This window comes from Ailuropoda melanoleuca, chromosome X (assembly GCF_002007445.2).
Source record: "Ailuropoda melanoleuca isolate Jingjing chromosome X, ASM200744v2, whole genome shotgun sequence".
Taxonomy (NCBI): Eukaryota; Metazoa; Chordata; class Mammalia; order Carnivora; family Ursidae; genus Ailuropoda; species Ailuropoda melanoleuca.
Genome location: NC_048238.1, coordinates 14894401 through 14912120, shown reverse-complemented (window position 1 = coordinate 14912120; position 17720 = coordinate 14894401). Strand labels below are relative to the sequence as shown.

General features: G+C 37.8%; 1 protein-coding gene across 5 annotated transcripts in view; it reads left to right on the top strand.

Moving 5' to 3' along the window:
• The window catches only part of SCML2 (Scm polycomb group protein like 2), a 91904-nt gene extending 75820 nt beyond the window's left edge, over nt 1-16084 (top strand). For 4 of the 5 annotated variants that reach the window (XM_034649597.1, XM_034649596.1, XM_034649600.1 and 1 more), the window contains 6 exons: nt 101-304; nt 1015-1197; nt 8515-8628; nt 9273-9524; nt 13099-13250; nt 14309-16084. In XM_034649597.1, the coding sequence (XP_034505488.1) occupies nt 101-304; nt 1015-1197; nt 8515-8628; nt 9273-9524; nt 13099-13250; nt 14309-14437 (1034 nt within the window). In that variant the 3' untranslated portion in view covers nt 14438-16084. The remainder of the gene's footprint in view (nt 1-100; nt 305-1014; nt 1198-8514; nt 8629-9272; nt 9525-13098; nt 13251-14308) is intronic. The other variant, XM_034649598.1, reaches the window with a different exon arrangement.
• Nucleotides 16085-17720: the final 1636 nt, after the last annotated feature.

Below are 17720 nucleotides of genomic sequence, written 5' to 3'. Positions count from 1 at the left end.
AGTGAAGTTTGGCTAGTGGGATATAGTAATTAATTATGTAGTGTTTATGTTGCTTTTAACCAATCTGTTTGGTATATTTATATACACGTGTTTCCTCAAGTCTGTGTCTATATAAACAAACATGGAAACTCTGGCCCTCACCTGGATCAGAAGAAAATACAGCAGCTGCCTGACCACTTTGGCCCGGGCCCCGTGAATGTGGTGCTCCGGCGGACCGTGCAGGCCTGTGTGGATTGTGCCTTTGAAAGTAAGACTGTTTTTGGATTTCTTAAGCCAGATCATCGTGGAGGAGAAGTGATAACTGGTATGCTTAACTTATCCTTTATTCATCTTTTCTTACAAATTTGATTTTAGGTTTTGAAAAGGCAAGGATTTTATAATATATGGATTATTTTATAATATTTATAGTCTATTAACTATAATATTGGCATACTTACATTGATATAATAGGTATTTATAATAAATACCTGTTTGTAGATTTTTAACTCTGATTTGGAAAGTTTAACTTTGCGTTCAAAATAGACAATGGTCAGAGTTATACTGTAAATTGAGGTAAAAGATTTTTTTTTTAAATGCTGTATTAGGCTTACTATAGACAAAATACCTCGGTTGATAATACATTTTAATGTTTTTAGAAAACAGACTGATCTATAAGAAGCTCTAAATGAAAATGTGACTCAAGAAATGCTTACGAGATCAACTAGCTTTTATGATTGTCCGATCAGATACTACATTTATGCCCACAGAATGCTTGGAATAGCAGGAAGTGTTATAGATCACTGGGTTGCTGCTGCTGCTCTTGTTTGCCTTCTGAATATTTTTTAAATGAGAATGCTTTTACCAATATAGGCTATTGTGTTTGAATGAGAGGGGCCTTTATAATTTAAGAATATTTCTTTATAAATTACAAAAACCACGAATTAGATTTATAATACATTTCCTAAATTGATGGCTTTTTTTGATGTTGTAGTTTTATCTATGAGGTAACTGTGACATCTCTTTTCCCTCCAATAGCTTCCTTTGATGGAGAAACTCACTCTATCCAGCTCCCACCAGTGAATAGTGCATCATTTGCTCTTCGCTTTCTTGAGACCTTATGCCACAGCCTGCAGTGTGATAACCTTTTGAGTAGCCAGCCTTTTAGCTCTTACAGAGGTAATACTCCTAGTCCTGCAGAGCATGATAAAAATAAATCAGGTGAGAGAAAATGTAAAATTTTATACTGTGCTTCTGTTTTATATTTTATAATTAACACTAGAATCTTGTGTAATTTAGTTTTTCCTTGTGTCCTCAAAACATTTTAGCCACCATGAACTAATTAGACATGTATAATATGTAGTTGTTTTTGTTCATTCAAAGTGGGCAGATAATTTCTTATATTCATAATGAACTTAAGAATCAAAAACCTGAAAAGTATCCTGTGGTTTGATTTGCATTTCCCTAATGGCTGAGGTTGTTAAGCATCTTTTCATGTGCTTATTGGCTATTAGTAGATCTTCTTTGTAGAAATGTCAATTTTTTGATTGGGTTCTTTGTCTTTTTATTACATAGAAATAAAATATATTTGTACCTCTTTTATATTATATTTTTATTTGTTATATATAAAGAGTTCTGTATATATTCTGGATACAAGTTCCATATCAGAAATATTTTTTGCAGGGCCCTGCGTGGTTCAGTCATTAAGTGTCTGCCTTTGGCTCAGGGTGTGATCCCAGGGTCCTGGGATCGAGCTCCACGTTGGGCTCCATGCTCCGCTGGGAGCCTGCTTCTTCCTCTCCCATTCCCCCTCCTTGTGTTCTCTCTCTCTCGCTGGCTGTCTCTATCTCTGTCGAATAAATAAATACAATCTTAAAAAAAAAAAAGAAAGAAAAATAGTCTTTGCGTATATTTTCTTCTGTTCTGTAGGTTGTCTTCACTTTCTTGATGGTGTCCTTTGAAGCACAAAATTTTTTAATTTCAGTGAAGTCCAATTTATATATATATATTTTTAAAGATTGTATTTATTTATTTGACAGAGGTAGAGACAGCCAGCGAGAGAGGGAACACAAGCAGGGGGAGTGGGAGAGGAAGAAGCAGGCTCACAGCAGAGGAGCCTGATGTGGGGCTCGATCCCATAACGCCGGGATCACGCCCTGAGCCGAAGGCAGACGCTTAACTGCTGTGCCACCCAGGCGCCCCAATATATATTTTTTCTTTTGTTTCTTGTACTTTTGGTGTCATACCTAAGAAAATATTCCTTAGAACAGTTTCACGAAGATTTACTCCTATGTTGACTCCTAAGAATTTTATAGTTTTGGCTGTTATATTTAGGTTATTGATCTATTTTGAATTAATTTTTCTATATACAGTGAGATAAGGGTCCAATTTCATTCTTTCACATGTGGATATCTAGTTGTCCCAGCACCATTTTTTGAAGACTACTCTTTCCCTGTTGATTTGTCTTGGCACCCTTGTGAAAAATCAGTTGGATATATATATATATGGATTTATTTCTGGACTTTGTATTTCATTGATCTGTATGTCAATCCTCATGGCAGTACCACACTATCTTTTTTTTTTTTTGGAAGATTTTATTTATTTATTTGACACAGAGAGAGCACACAAGCAGGGGGAGTGGGACCCTGAGATCATGACCTGAGCTGAAGGCAGACACTTAACCAACTGAGCCACCCAGGCACCCCAGTACCAAACTATCTTAATTACTGTAGCTTTTTGTAGTAAGTTTTGAAATTGGGAAGTATGAATTTTCCAACTTTTTTCTCCTTTTTCCAGATTGTTTTGGCAATTCTGGGTTTCCATATGATTTTTAAGATCAGCTTGTCAATTTCTGCTGGGATTTTAGTAGAGATTGTGTTCAATCTGTAGATCAATTCAGGGATTATTGCCAATTAATAATATTTGAGTCTTCAGGGTGCCTGGGTTTGCTCTTGATTTCAGCTCAGGTCATGATCTCAGGGTGTTGGGATTGAGCCTTGCAACTGGCTCCATGCTCAGTGCGGAGTCTGCTTGTCCCTCTCCCTCCACTCCTCCCTGCTTTCGTTTTCTGGCTCCGTCCCCCACCTTAAATAAATAAAATAAATAAATAAATAAATACATACATACATACATAAAATCTCTTTAAAAATTAATATTGAATCTTCTAGTTCATACTGTGGGATGTCAGTGTATTTAGGTCTCCTTAATTTATTTCAATAATATTTTGTAGTTTTCAGAAAGCACATCTGGCACTTCTTTTGATAAATTCATCCCTAAACATTTTATTGTTCTTAACACTATTGTAAGTAGAATTATTTTCTTAAATTTTGGATTGTTCATTGCAAGTGTGTAGAAATGCAGTTGATTTTTGTATTATTAATCTTGTATTCTGTGATCTTGCTGAATTTGTTACTTCTCATTGGGGTTTTTGTGTGTGTGTGAATTTCTTAGGATTTTCTTAAAGGCATTTCGTCTAATGTTACTATAAGCATTCCAGTTTTAAATACTGTTTGTAAGGTATATTTTTTCTCACACTTTCCCTTTGAATTTATTTGTTTATTTGAATTTAAAGTGTATCTTTTGTATTAACTATATAATTGGAACATGGGTTTTTTTTTTTTTAACCATTCTGCTAATTTTTTTACTAGAGTGTTTATCTCATGGACAGTTAATATAATTACTAATAAGGAAGAATTTATTTGTTCATTCATAGGTAGAATTTACATCTACCATTTTGTTATTTGTTTTCTAGGTCTTAATGTTTCTTTTTGTCTTTTCTTCGATAACTTTCTTGTTTTGTTTTAAATAGATGTTTTCTTGTATACCAACTTGATTCCTTTGTTGTTCCTTCTACTAAAGTTTTTTTTTTTAAGATAGTATTTATTTATTTGACAGAGAGAGACACAGCCACAGAGAGAGGGAACACAAGCAGGGGAGTGGGAGAGGAAGAAGCAGGCTCCCAGGAGAGCAGGGAGCCTGATGTGAGGCTCGATCCCAGGACCCTGGGATCACACCCTGGGCCAAAGTCAGACACTTAATGACTGAGCCACCCAGGCGCCCCTCTACTAAAGTTTTTGAGTTTTTGTTCTGTTTTGTTTTTCTGCCCAGGAGTTATTTTTATAGTAGTTGCCTTGGGGATTACAATTAACATCTTAACTTAAAACTATCTAGTTTGGATTGATACCAACTCAATTTTAATATTATGCAAAAACTTTGCTCTACTATAGCTCTATTTCCTGCCCCCTTCTTTGTTCTTTTATTGCCAAATTATATTTTATACATCATAAGCCTCAAAATACAATTTTGTAATTATTGTTTTTTTTTTCATTTTTTTAATTATCCTTTTTTTGTATTTTAAGTAAGCTTTCTTCCCAACACGGGGCTTGAACTTAACAACCCTGAGATCAAGAGTCATATGCTCTACTGACTGAACCAGCCCAGTGCCCCCATTTGTTTTTTTAATGGAAGAAGAAGAAGAAAAGAGTTACAAAAACAAATATATTTGGGGTGCCTGGGTGGCACATTCAGTAAAGCATCCAACTCTTTCATCTCAGGTTTCATCTCAGGTCTGATGTCAGGGTTGTGAGATTGAGCCCTGCGTCAGGTTCCACGCTCCACAGTCAGTGTGAGTCTGCTTGGGTTTCTTTCTCCCTCTCCCTCTGCCCCTCCCTCCCCTGTGTGCACACACTCTCTCTCTCATAAATAAATATTTAACCGCAGGTATTTTTACTGGTACTCTTTAATTTTTTTTTAAGGATTTTATTCATTTATTTGAGAGAGAGAGAGTGAGTGAGAGAGAGAGCACATGAGCAGGGGCAGAGGGAAGGAGAGGGAGAAGCAGACTCCCCTCTGAGCAGGGAGCCCAACACTGGGCTCAATCCCAGGACCCTGGGATCATGACCTGAGCTGAAGGCAGATGCTTAATGACTGAGCCACACAGGCACCCCAGTACTCTTTAATTTTTTTGTGTGGATTTGAGTTACTGTTGAATGTCATTTCATTTCTTGTAGGTAAGCTGTTCAAGTGAGGAACTTTCTCACTTTATAAAAATTTTAAAATTTTTTAAAAAGATTTTATTTATTTGACAGCACGAGCACAAGCAGGGGGAGTGGCAGGCAGAGGGAGAAGCAGACTCCCAATGGAGCAGAGAGCCCTATTCAGGGCTCAATCTGAGGACCCCAGGATCATGACCTGAGCTGAAGGCAGATGGTCAACCAGCTGAGCCACCCAGGCACCCTTAATTTTCTCACTTTTTAAAAAAGATTATTTTAGGCAGAGAGAGAGCAGGGGGAGGGGCTTAGGGAGAGGGAGAGAGAGAGTCTCAAGCAGACTCCCTGCAGGGCAGAGCCTGATGCGGGGCTTGATCCTAGGACCCTGAGGTCATGACGGGAGCCAAAACCAAGAGTCAGACGCTCATCCAATTGAGCCATCCAGGCGCCCCTCAACTTTTTGTTTGTGAAGAATATATTTTTCTTTCATTTTTTGAAGTTTAATTTTGTTGGATGTAGAATTCTTAGTTGACTTTCTGTTTTAGCAGTTTGACTATATCATCCCACTTCCTGCTAGCTTCTATAGCATCTGTCTGATGAGATGTCAGTTGTTATTCTTATCAAGGATCTCTTGTATGATGATTTGCTTTTCTCTTGCTAATTTCAAGAGTCTCTTTGTCTTTTGCTTTTGATAGTTTGTGTTTTTTCTAGGTGCGGATATCTTTGAATTTATCCTAGTTGGAGATAGCTGAGCTTTTTGGATATTCATATTAATGCTTTTCATCAAATTTGGGAAACGTGTAGGCATTACTTTTTCAAATATTCTTTCTGTCCCTTTCTCTCTGTCACCTCTCCTTTTGGAACACTTCCATTATGTGTATTTTGGTGTCTTTGATGGTATTCCGCAGGTCTCTGGGGTCTGTTTATTTTTCCTCATAATTTTTTCTTTCTGTTCCTTAGACTTTATAATCTCAATCGACCTTTCTTTAAATTTGCTGACACTTTCTTCTGCTAGTTCAAATCTGCTGTCGAGCCCTTCTAGTGAATTTTTTATTTCATTTGTACTACTTTTCAAGTCCTAAATTTTGATTTGGTTCTTTTTTGTAATTTTTATCTTTTTATTGATAGTCTCTATTTGGCAAGACTTTGTTCTCATACTTCAGTTCCTTAGACATGATTATTATTTTTCTAGTTCTTTGAACATAAATAAAATTGCTGATTTAAAGTCCTTGTCCACTAGCTCCAGTATCTGGGCTTCCTCAGAGGCAGTTTCTATTGACTGTTTTTTCCCGTTTGTATGGGCCATACTTTTAGGTTTCTTGCAGGTCTCCTAATTTTTAATTGAAAACTGGACAATTTTAAGAGTGTAAAGCAGTAACTCTGAAAATCACATTTTCTCCCCTTCCCTAGGGTTTGTTGTTGCTGGTGCTTTGGTATAGTGATTTTCCTGGACTAACCTAATGACTTCCTGGGCTCCTTTATTATATGTGGCCACTGAAGTCTGTTCATTTAGCTTAGTGCTCAGCAAATGATTGGACAGGGATTTCCATAAATGCCTGCAAGCAGTATGTCTCCCATCCTTTGCCGCAGAGTTCATGTATGTGTTGGAATTTACCTTGAACATTCCAGGAGGCAGTTTACAAGTCTGCTTTGTGCAGAGCCTCAAGGTCAGCACGAAATGAAAGATTAAGGTCTTAGGTCTTTCCTGGGCATGGATACAGCCTTACATGTGGCCTTCTAGATTCCCAGGAGTATCTCTGTGGTTTTCAAAGTCTCCTAATGGACATTTTATTCTCCACATTTATTTTTAAAGCTTTTTGGTCAGTTTCCTGTCAGCCCCAACTGGTAATGCTGCCTCAGGCAGCTATAGTGTTAAACAATTACTACTGTGGATTTTTGTTTGTTTGCTTGTTTCTTTGAGCAATGCCTTAGAGATAGGACTGTTCACACAGACCAGCTCTGATTTAGTTCCTAAAACAAGCCCTGAGATCAGAGCTTTCCACTGAGTTTCAAGGTTAGTCAAATTGTGACGGTTTTCTGGGGATAGGGCCTTTTGAGAGCTCCAGACCCATTGTGTTTCCTCCGGTGACTGGTAGAATGTGCTGGTTTTCACAGCTACAGTAGTTATGAACCTGTTGGTTTGCAAAACTGCTGCAAAAACAGTGAAGGGGACAATGGTAAGAAAGCTAAAATGCCACAGAATTTGCTGTTCTTTCTGAGATTCAGCCACTTTTTTCTTGAACAAATGCTTTTTGGACTGTTGTAAGCCTTTACGTAATACCCAGAGATTTAAAAAAAACTAATTTTGGCAATCTCTTCGTTATTTTTATGAAGAAGTGGATTTTTGGAGGTCTTTAATCAGTCATCCTGGAAGTGCCTTTCTGATGACTTTTAAAGTATTCTCTAAATTATCTGGCTTTTTCTAGTTATCTCTGCAGGAAAAGTTTCATGCCTGAGCTTACTGTAATACCCAGGAGTGGAAGTCAAGCATCATTTTTATGTTTTATCAGCCCCAGATAGTAGACCATACACCAGCTTCATTAACTTTTTATAAGAAAGCATTAGATTATTACAAGTAAAAGAAAAGATTTTCTGATCTAAGATTCTGAGGTAACATATATCTATAGAAAACTACGTATTAGCATTTGAATTCTCCATATCATTAAATGAGCTTGAAAAAAGCCAGTTTTTTCTTTTTAGAAATTTAAATGTCCTAATTATAGAAATATTTGCCATTCACTGAAATAAGTTTTGCCTGTTGGTTTTTGTAGTCCATGATTAAAAATTAAATCAAGTGGTAAGAGCCCTCTTAGACTCTTTAGTAATCAATCAGTCATCAGATGATCTTAAAAAGCATGTCTGGCCCCCAGCTATTTTGAACCAGATGAAGTTTGACTTGGGTACTTTCTCACTGCAATTTTTCTTCTCACTCAAGTTCTATTATCAGACTTTTTAGAGTTCTATTATACTTAATTTTTACTTTCAGTTGGAGGTTAAATCAAGATACTGTTTGATATTTAGAGTATAATTAATAATTTGAGATGTCATTACTTTCAGGATCATGTCCTAAAGAGTGGTCCTTTAGGTAAAAATGCATTTGGTTTAATAATAAGTAAGCTATAGAGCTATAGTAAGGGTAGTGAGCTCCGGGCCAGGACTGCTGCCTATAAAATGAAATGTCCACTGTACACTGTCTTCTCCTTCTCTGAATTCTTAACTTTTTTTGTTCATGGGAACAGTTTTCCCAGGCCTTTTTAGACACATTATAATTGATTGCCTCACTGCTTCCTGAGATATTGAGAGATATGTGATAAACCTAGAGTAAATGATGCCTGGATATAATGCTTTTAGCTTTTGAATATGATGTCACCAAAATATTTAATGGGATGAAATCAACACATATTATTCATAAACAATCAAGTAATTGATAAATTGTTGATGAAGTTACAGTAGGCAAATGATTTAGAAACAAAAGTGTTATATGCTGATGATCTGAAAATGCTTGAGGAATGTTAATTAGTTATAACAGACACCTTTTTTTTTTAAACAGTAAAAGAAGACATAACAGAAAAGAAAAGCCCCAAACGGCCTTCTCAGGAACCTCTACCTTATGTTGTTCCTGTGTCACCTAAGCTCCCCAAAACAAAGGTGCATGCCCCTAAAGGTAAATAGTATTTACATGTTTCTGGAATGGGAAGAAAAGTCATTTTACTACCACTTAACAATATGCTCTTGGGTGGAGGTATGTGTTTGCCCAAATTGCTTGAGCATTTAGGCTACTACTTTGGTAGCTTTGTCGAGCATTTCATTCCCTTCAGAAGTACACAATTGTCATTTCTCCTTAGATAAAACAATTACAGTAACATTTTCCATTCAGCTTTGTATTACTGAAAGCTGATAAAAAGTGAATAGAAAAACCTAGTGCCTTTCTCCACTGAAAGTTTTAAGTGTCCAAGTAGTAAGCAAATGTTAGAAGCCAACTGTGTGATCATATTATAATAGTTGTGAAGAACTGCATTCCTAAAAATGAATGCTTTCATGAGGTGTTCATAGCCTTGGTAGCAAGACTGGGAAGGGACAGTTGCCACGAGAAATACAGGTGACATATTGGAATCACTTTGGATTTTAAGACAGTGTCCATTACTATAAATACCAAGAAGGGGGTGGCCGTGTACTTTATGTTAGAGGTTTGTGGTTCAGTGTAGCATGGCTTATGTGAACTGTTGAAGATTAGGAGATGTTTTGACCTTTTAATAGTATTTAAGCTATAAGTCTGAAGATAATTGCCTTTGTCTTTTTCTCTTGTAGAAGAACTCTTGTCTTCTGAGGGAAATGGCATGCCCAAAGAGGAAAATCTTCCTGAAGATTCCAAAAACTCACCACTAAATCCAGCAAATTCTTCAAGCCCTACCATCAGAAATCCTGTAAGCACTCATACTGCAGTCTCCAGGAATTACTCTCCAAGTGTGCCAGGCATCTCAAGTTCAGCACTAGCGGGGACCAAATCTACCAAGAGCAGTCACCATGAAGTTAAATTCCAAATGCAGAGGAAAAGCGAAGGTATATTTAAAAACAGTGATTCTCAACCAATGTGTTTCTTTCTCCTTAAGGTTTCTGTGCCCAACAACATCCCCCGAGAGTGTATCACATTGGAGAAAGTGCCAAGATTGAGGAGTTTGAGTCCTCCCTGTTTATGTTACTTTCAGGGTCAAGCCACTACAGATCCTCCGATCCTCATGGCAGCATAGAACTGTCCCTGGGGATCTGGATCACCAACCATGTCTGTCACAGAGACTTCTTAGATTAGTGGTTCTTATTAATAGTGCCTTTGTAATTTATCATTTCACTGGATACTGTCTGGACTCAGAAACCTCCTATGACTCTGAGGCCTGGAAAGGTGCACTTCCTCTCCTTTCTGATGTACTCTCTTCCTTGTCTCTTTTGAGACCTTTCCTGACTCCAGCCTGCGTGTGGCCCCCAGATCTGGGCTCTGGTATTCTGTTGCTGTAGCCGTTTCCCCATTCTTCATACCTTCAGTTATTCCCTCAGACCCAGCAGTAGTACATAATATGTGTAAACAGGGCAGCATCCTGTTGCCATTTGGAAAGCATCAGAATAGTTGTCCATGTGCAAAGATAGCTACACTGTACACTTATAAGGATGAAGGGGGTGGGGGTACGGGTGGGGTGAGTTGGGGTAGGGGTGGGAATAAGTGTTTTGTCCTTTTCTTCCTGGTAGGCATCTAGGCAAGGGGAATATCAAAGGCAGTAGGAACCATCCAACTTGATTGCTTTTCTTCATGGATATTTTCTATGGGCAACTGTGCCGCATACATGCTATGACATATTTAATGTCATTCCCCCATCTCCCAGCTCATGTAGATCGTCTCTGCTTTCAGAGTGATGTTTGCAAGGAGTCTGATGACAGATGTTTATCCCATCAAGGGGTAGTGCACCAGAATTTTTAGGTATTTTCACAAAATAAGAGCGTTGAAGACAGGCCTTCTCAGTAAAAGGCTGTAAAAGGTTACCCCTAATACTAAATATCTCACTTTCAAATGTATGACCAACACTACTATGCGAAAGTAGCCTGTATTTAGGCTAGAGAAGGCTAGCTTTTGGTCTTTCCAGGAGTGAAAAGACTAATAGTAATAACATTACTTACTAGTAATTTAGTTATTAGTAATACTAATCAGCATCATCTTCATCACTATCTGACATGTGCCAGGCATGTAATATTTTACATAGCCTTATACAGTACATCTTTACAACAATTCCTTAAGATGTAGGTGCTGGTAAACATTTTCATGTGAGAGATCTGAGAAGTCACTTGACTAAGGTCCCCAGCTAGAAAGTGGCTGGGTCAGTCTTTGAATCCAGGCATTCTGACTCCCGGCTTTACACTTAACTGCTGGGCTGCTTCCATCTCCAGAGAATAGGTAAGCATTTCACTCGGAAACTGTCTAGAGATGTCATTACAATTGTTTTCTTTAAGGTACTGGAACTGTTACTTAAAGCTGAGTCCACCCCTGATTGCTGGTGATGCTCTCACAACCTCCTGCCCTGCCCCATTATTTGAATGAAATAAGTTGTTCATTTTTATTATAGGAAAGAAATCCAATAACGTTGTGGATAAAATCAAATCACTTTTATTTATTTCAGAAACATTTACTGATATTTTAGTGTAAGACAAAGCCATTCAGGAGAAAAGCATGACTGGACTTTGATTATTTTTCACATAATTAGTTTATTTCATGTAATCATTTGAATAACACTAATGTTTGCAACTTCTCTGATTGTTTTGAAGATATGGGCCCAATTAAATGATTTTTCCATAATGAATTAAAAATAGATGATCTTACAGTTGTTTTATTTTTAATATAAAATTATAGTTTTATACCATAAATCATATCTTTGCATATAGTTTTTCTGTAGTAATCTATAAAATTGGTTACATGTTATTTAAGACATAACTATACTGGATTCTGATGACATAAACCAGAAAAAAGTTATTTAGAGGTATGATTAGCTTGATTAACTTTGCCAATAATTTTTTCATCTTAAATTAAGTCTTTCTTAGAACTGAAGGAGAAGATTTTTCTGTCTAAATTGTTAGAATGCCTTAGGCATGGCATGGTCTGTTCTATCATCATTTTCAATTGGGTTGAAACAGCACAGTAGCATTTCTTTGTAGATATAACTAACATTTTTATCTCTAACAAGTGAAAGGGAGGATATGTTTTAGTAAAGCGTTTTTGTTTCACATCAAAGTTGTGATATTGAAGGAGAAAATAAGTACACTTTTGAGTTACACACACAAAAAACCTACCATTCTAAGTTCTTTTATCTTCTGTTTTTCTTTGCCCTTTACCTGGGTAAATACTCAAAATGCCCCTAAAATGGCTGGAGCCCAGATGATAGGAAAGAAAAGGTGTATTTTTGGTTAATTCACACCAAAAAAGACCAAATTTGTGTTGACGGTCCTTGTTTAAAGAAACAGATCTTCCTGACAAATTACAAAACTCACTTCTGTATCACACACTAACTTTAGAGAGTCAAGCACTCTGGTTGAGTAAAATGAGTACTTGTCTGGACACAAAGAAATTACAGCACAGCTTGATGAACAGCACGGCTAAAACTCTTTGAGTGCTTAATTTATCCTATGTCTCAATTCTTTTTTTTTTTTAAGATTTTATTTATTTATTAGAGAGAGAGAGAGAGACAGCCAGGAAAGAGGGAACATAGGGGGAGTGAGAGAGGAAGAAGCAGGCTCCCAGCGGAGGAGCCTGATGTGGGGCTCCATCCCAGGACTCCGGGATCATGCCCTGAGCCGAAGGCAGACACTTAACAACTGAGCCACCCGGGCGCCCCTCAATTATTTCTTTTTTTGACCTATAAACATTCAACCAGAATATCTATTACTATGCAATTAAACTTGAGAGAGGTATTCAGTATAATGTTAAAGTTACTTCTGACCTAGCCAAGGAGAAAATAATCCTGTTTTCTTCAAAATTCAGATACGCATTTAAGCCTTGAGATAGGAATTTAAAGAATAAAGTGATGCTAAAAGTATCCATATTGAATATATGGGAGAGATCAGTAAAACTAATTTCTCAAAGATAATGGGGTTATTGAAATTCCTTCATTAAAGTGAATAAATTTAAACAACTATAAAACTAAATTGGGAGACTTTCGATTGTATTTAGCTAGTGAAAGAAACCTAATCTAGACAGACCAAGAGGACAGAGATTGAGAGAAATTCACTGAATTAAAGAAAGAGTAATAGGTTCGCTTAGATTAACCTAATTTAACCCAAGCAACAGATCTTTTGCTGTCTTTGCCTGTGGCCAACAAGGCCTCAGATTGATCAGTCTGTTTTATGATTTTTGAAGCTTTAAGGTAAATTCTGAAGCTGCTTTTGTTGTTTGGGGGAGGTCAGATGGGGTGCTTTTGGGTAGCCATCCTCAGGTCATCCTAATCTAGGCTTTCACTGGATTCTGCACTTGGAGTCCTGGGTCCTTGCTGGGGTGCTTAATAGAAGGTTCCAGGAATGCGACCACTTCTCCCTACTTAACATCTCTTCTTTCAGGATAATCAGGTCAAGTATGATTTGTCTTTTTTCCCCCCCATTGAAGCTCCAAGTTATATAGCTGTACCTGACCCCAGTGTCCTGAAACAAGGCTTCTCTAAGGACCCTTCAACCTGGTCTGTGGATGAAGTGATACAGTTTATGAAACATAAAGATCCTCAGATATCAGGCCCCCTCGCCGACCTCTTCAGGCAACATGTAATGTATCTTTTGATCCGGTTTTCCTGCCATAATGCCTTTCAATGACCTCTGTGCAGGCCCTTCAGTTGGATGGATGCTGATTAGTGTGGATGGTGGGGGAACCCTATCAACTGATTTTTCCATATGTGAGAAAGGTTACTTGGCCCAAAGTTAGATTCTTAAATGATAGAGGCTGGATCTGTGCTTTGAATGGGTACCCAAGTACCTAAAATACTACAAGTCTTCAAGTTCTCAAAAGAAGATGATTCAGCATGGCCACTCTCAGATGTCTTCTCCCACAAGGATCCTCCTCCCCACCTGCTCCCTGCTCGGCCCCAGGACCATGAGTAGGAGGGGGTAACCACAGGCTGGGACAGGGTGTCCTCCTTGTTACTGATGCCCAATGAATCCAGCAACTGTATAAGTGTAGTTTTATTTTAAATAGGAGCTTATGAATACCAAATAATATGCTTCTCCGACATAAACTGGTTAATTAAGGAAATAAAAAATTTTAGGAGGATGCCTTGTGTCTATTAAGTAATGTTTATAGTCTTCTAACAAATCAGTGACCAAATATCTTCTGTCCTTTTCAGTATTCTAAGAAAATCAGTAGTTTTAGCATTTAATTAGCTTAGCTTCAGACAACTGATTAGCTTTCAACATAAAGACAACACTGTATAACACATTTACAGTTTGCATTGATGCTGACATCGTCATATTCCCAGCCTTTTTAAGAAAGTTAATGACCGTCTGAAGTTCATTTCTACAATTCATAGCTTTCTAACCTTTGTCATAGATACGTAGTATTTTATTCAACACACGGTGTTTAAAATCAGATAGTTTGGTGCTTAGGCCAATTTTGAAAGATACTGGATTAAATTTCTGTTTTCTTAATTTAGAAATTATCACATGATGTCTTACTGTATAAATTATATTTTTAATAGTTTTCAGGAAATAAATGCATATTCAGAGAATATATATCGAGATTGTACGACTGCTCTCTATTTTACATGTTCTTATCTATAACTTGACAAAATATGAATGCATTATTAATTGTAATTTCTTTCTCTCTGTAGGAAATTGATGGGAAGGCTCTGCTACTACTCAAAAGTGATGTGATGATGAAGTACATGGGGCTGAAGCTGGGGCCAGCATTAAAGTTATGTTACTACATTGAAAAACTTAAAGAAGGAAAATATAATTGAAAAAGATGTGTAAGTTTAGATGGGACAGAATTCTCAGTTGTCCTGATTACTTTTAATTTAAGAATATTTTAATTCTCCTAGCAGCTTTTGTTTGGTAGACAGTTCCTCTAAAAATGTTATAGCCAGAATTGCAGAACAACATCATAGTACAATCTACTTCTTTAAAAACCATTTATGTGTTAGTATTAGCATATTCAAAATGGGAGTTCTTTATGTCTTTTTAGTGTTTTACAGTTTACAATTTATCATTTTATTGTACAGTTTACAAGCGTATTTTCATGCTGGAAACAGAGAAACACCTTTGATTTCAGTTAATGTTTATATATAGAACCAAAACAGCTAAATCCCAAAGGGGGAAGTATCAGGGACTGAGAAGTTCTCTAATGAAATCTGTGAGAAGTTTTCCTTAGAAGAGAATTTAAAGATGCAACGTAGATATTATCTCTTTCTCCAAATATTTTACGTCCGTTACTGCAAGTTCTGTTCCTATTCTGCCAGTTTCTAAAAAGGGAAAGCCATATAAATTATTTTCCTTTTGTTAGTATTTCTCTGTGTTGTATTTGTTCATATTTAAAGAAAAAAGCAAGGTTATAAACTTTCATAAAGTGTTCTTAATCAGTTTTTGATAACTTTTGAACAATTATAGGATAAATAGAATGGTTATTTTATGCAGGAGATATTATACTACAAAGGTGGTTTGGACGGAGTCTGATCAAATTTTTTTCAATAATATACCTATTATTTTAAAACATTACATATTTTCGCTAAGCGTAGACATTTAACTGGGCATTCATTTCTCACATCTCTATATGAAAACACCTGTGCCCAAATTTTTTAAAGATATATATTTTATTGTCTGTGTTTATTCCTCATATGGATACTATACCATATTTATATATTATTCTATACCTGTAGGTATACAAACAAGTGAATCTGTTCTTTTTGAATTTAATATGGCACTTTGTACTGCCACAGAGGTAATGGTGAACTATTTATATAGTTAGAGGTTTTTATTCTGTAAAAAATATGTGCATCATTTGCTATTACTGTTACCTCTCAGCTTTGTCTTCAGGGGATGAGAAACAATCCATAGGTTGGTTTTCATACAGGGAAGCTCTCTGTCCTATGCAATGTTTCTAGTTAATTTGCTTAGCTCTGAGCCATTTATTCTGCTAACTTTTGCAAGGTGCATTAATTCTCACTTATCATTTTGGGCTTTATTTTTAAAGTTAGAACTTTCAAGGGGAAATGGTGCTATATGTTTATTGTAATTACTTTGTATAAGTTTGGTGTAATGTTTATAAGTTATGAGAATCTGTGCTAAAAGTCTTAGCCATTTGTTGTAAATGCCAATAAAATATACACCAGGGGCATGAATGTACATTTTCTTTTTCAGAAAGCCAAATGTACTTTATATAAGAATGCAACTATTTAAAGGGTGGTTTTATCTATGTTATTCCTTCTGTGTTAAAAGACAAAATTCTAATTTAAACCTGGTCTTTTATCAAATTGTTTGTGTGAAGATGCTGTGCCCAGTTGAATAGTCCTCAGGTGTTTGTATGAATACTATGTTTTACAGTTTTCAGATGTTAAAATATAATAAAGTTTTAAAACCGCAATAAGGTCAAAGCCTCAGATTTGATTTTATTTGCTTTCACTGCATGACCATTAATGTACGAATTTATTCAAGTTGATAAAGCAGCGCTCTACTAAGTTTGTGGTTTTCTACAGCCAGATAGTTGAGTATTAACGCTTGCCCTCATTCTACAGATAAGCAGATCGCTAGCAGCAGAGGGCTGCCTTGCAGGGCCTTAAACGACACCCAGGGGAGCAGTCCGAAGTTCCATCAGTGAGCTTTGTGCTCAAAACTTGTTGCTCGCAATCGTACTGATGACGCGAGCGTGCTAGGAAAGGCCAGTGCCCCCACGTTATCTCGTTCCCCCCCCGCCCCGAGTTCCCACGTCTGGCTGGCAGTTCTGGCTGCTCTTTTACCACTGGGGGCCAGGAGTCCTGCCTTTCTGCTTTCAGCTCTCCCAGCTTACAGGGTGGAAAAGCCATAGAGGCTCAGGACTGGGGTTGCATCGCCTTCAGTATCTGACCCCTTGCCCCTCTCCCCTACGCCAGGAGCTTCTGCTCCATGCCTCTGAACCCACAAACTCCTCCCACTGCAACAGCGTGTCTGGTAGTTCATTCAGAGACGACAGGGGCCTCACTGAGGCTCCAGGGCTGATGCTCCAGTGGCTGGAACAGGGCTGTCGCTTTGCTTGTCTGGGACTTGGGTGATTCAGAACCACTTGTTCTTTACTGTCTGGTTTGTCAACTTTTAGTCCAGACATAGCATTCCATGTTAGGCTCTTGTGAACCATCCAGGCCTTTAAAATGATCTTTCCTCTGGTTTTGCCTCTCAGTCCATCCTTCCAACAGCAGCTGGTGGAATTCCGCAATTGGAATTTAAAAATAAAAACAAAGGGGCGCCTGGGTGGTTCAGTTGGTTAAGCATCTATCTTTGGCTCAGGTCATGATCTCAGGGTCCTTGGATCGAGCCCCACATGGGGCTCCCTGCTCACTGGGGAGTCTGCTTCTCCCTCTCCCTCTGCCTGCTGCTCCCCCTGCTTGTGCTCTGTCAAATAAATAAACAATTGTAAAAGGAACCCCAGACCCATCACCCAGCTTCAGTACTTACGAACTTATGGCCAATCTTGTTGCATCCATACACCCCCACTTCCCCCATTTCTGCGTTGTTTAAAGTAAATATAACTTATCATTTAATCTAAGTAGGTCAGTATGTATATCAAAAAGATAAAGAAACTTTTTAAAAAGGAACCATACTGCTGTCACACTCGAATAATTCATTTCTGACACTGTTCTCTAATGACAGGACCCAGGGCTCCTTAGAGAAATGTCTCATTCTAGGACCGGGGCAGGAGATATTCCTGATGGATCTGCAGCGTCTTGTTGTGTCAGAAGGATGTGCTCCAAAAAGCACAAGGATGGGGCATTTCACAGGGACTCGGGGCCCAACTGCAAGAGCTCCCAGTGTCTCAGTCTGGAACAACTTGNCCTTCAGTATCTGACCCCTTGCCCCTCTCCCCTACGCCAGGAGCTTCTGCTCCATGCCTCTGAACCCACAAACTCCTCCCACTGCAACAGCGTGTCTGGTAGTTCATTCAGAGACGACAGGGGCCTCACTGAGGCTCCAGGGCTGATGCTCCAGTGGCTGGAACAGGGCTGTCGCTTTGCTTGTCTGGGACTTGGGTGATTCAGAACCACTTGTTCTTTACTG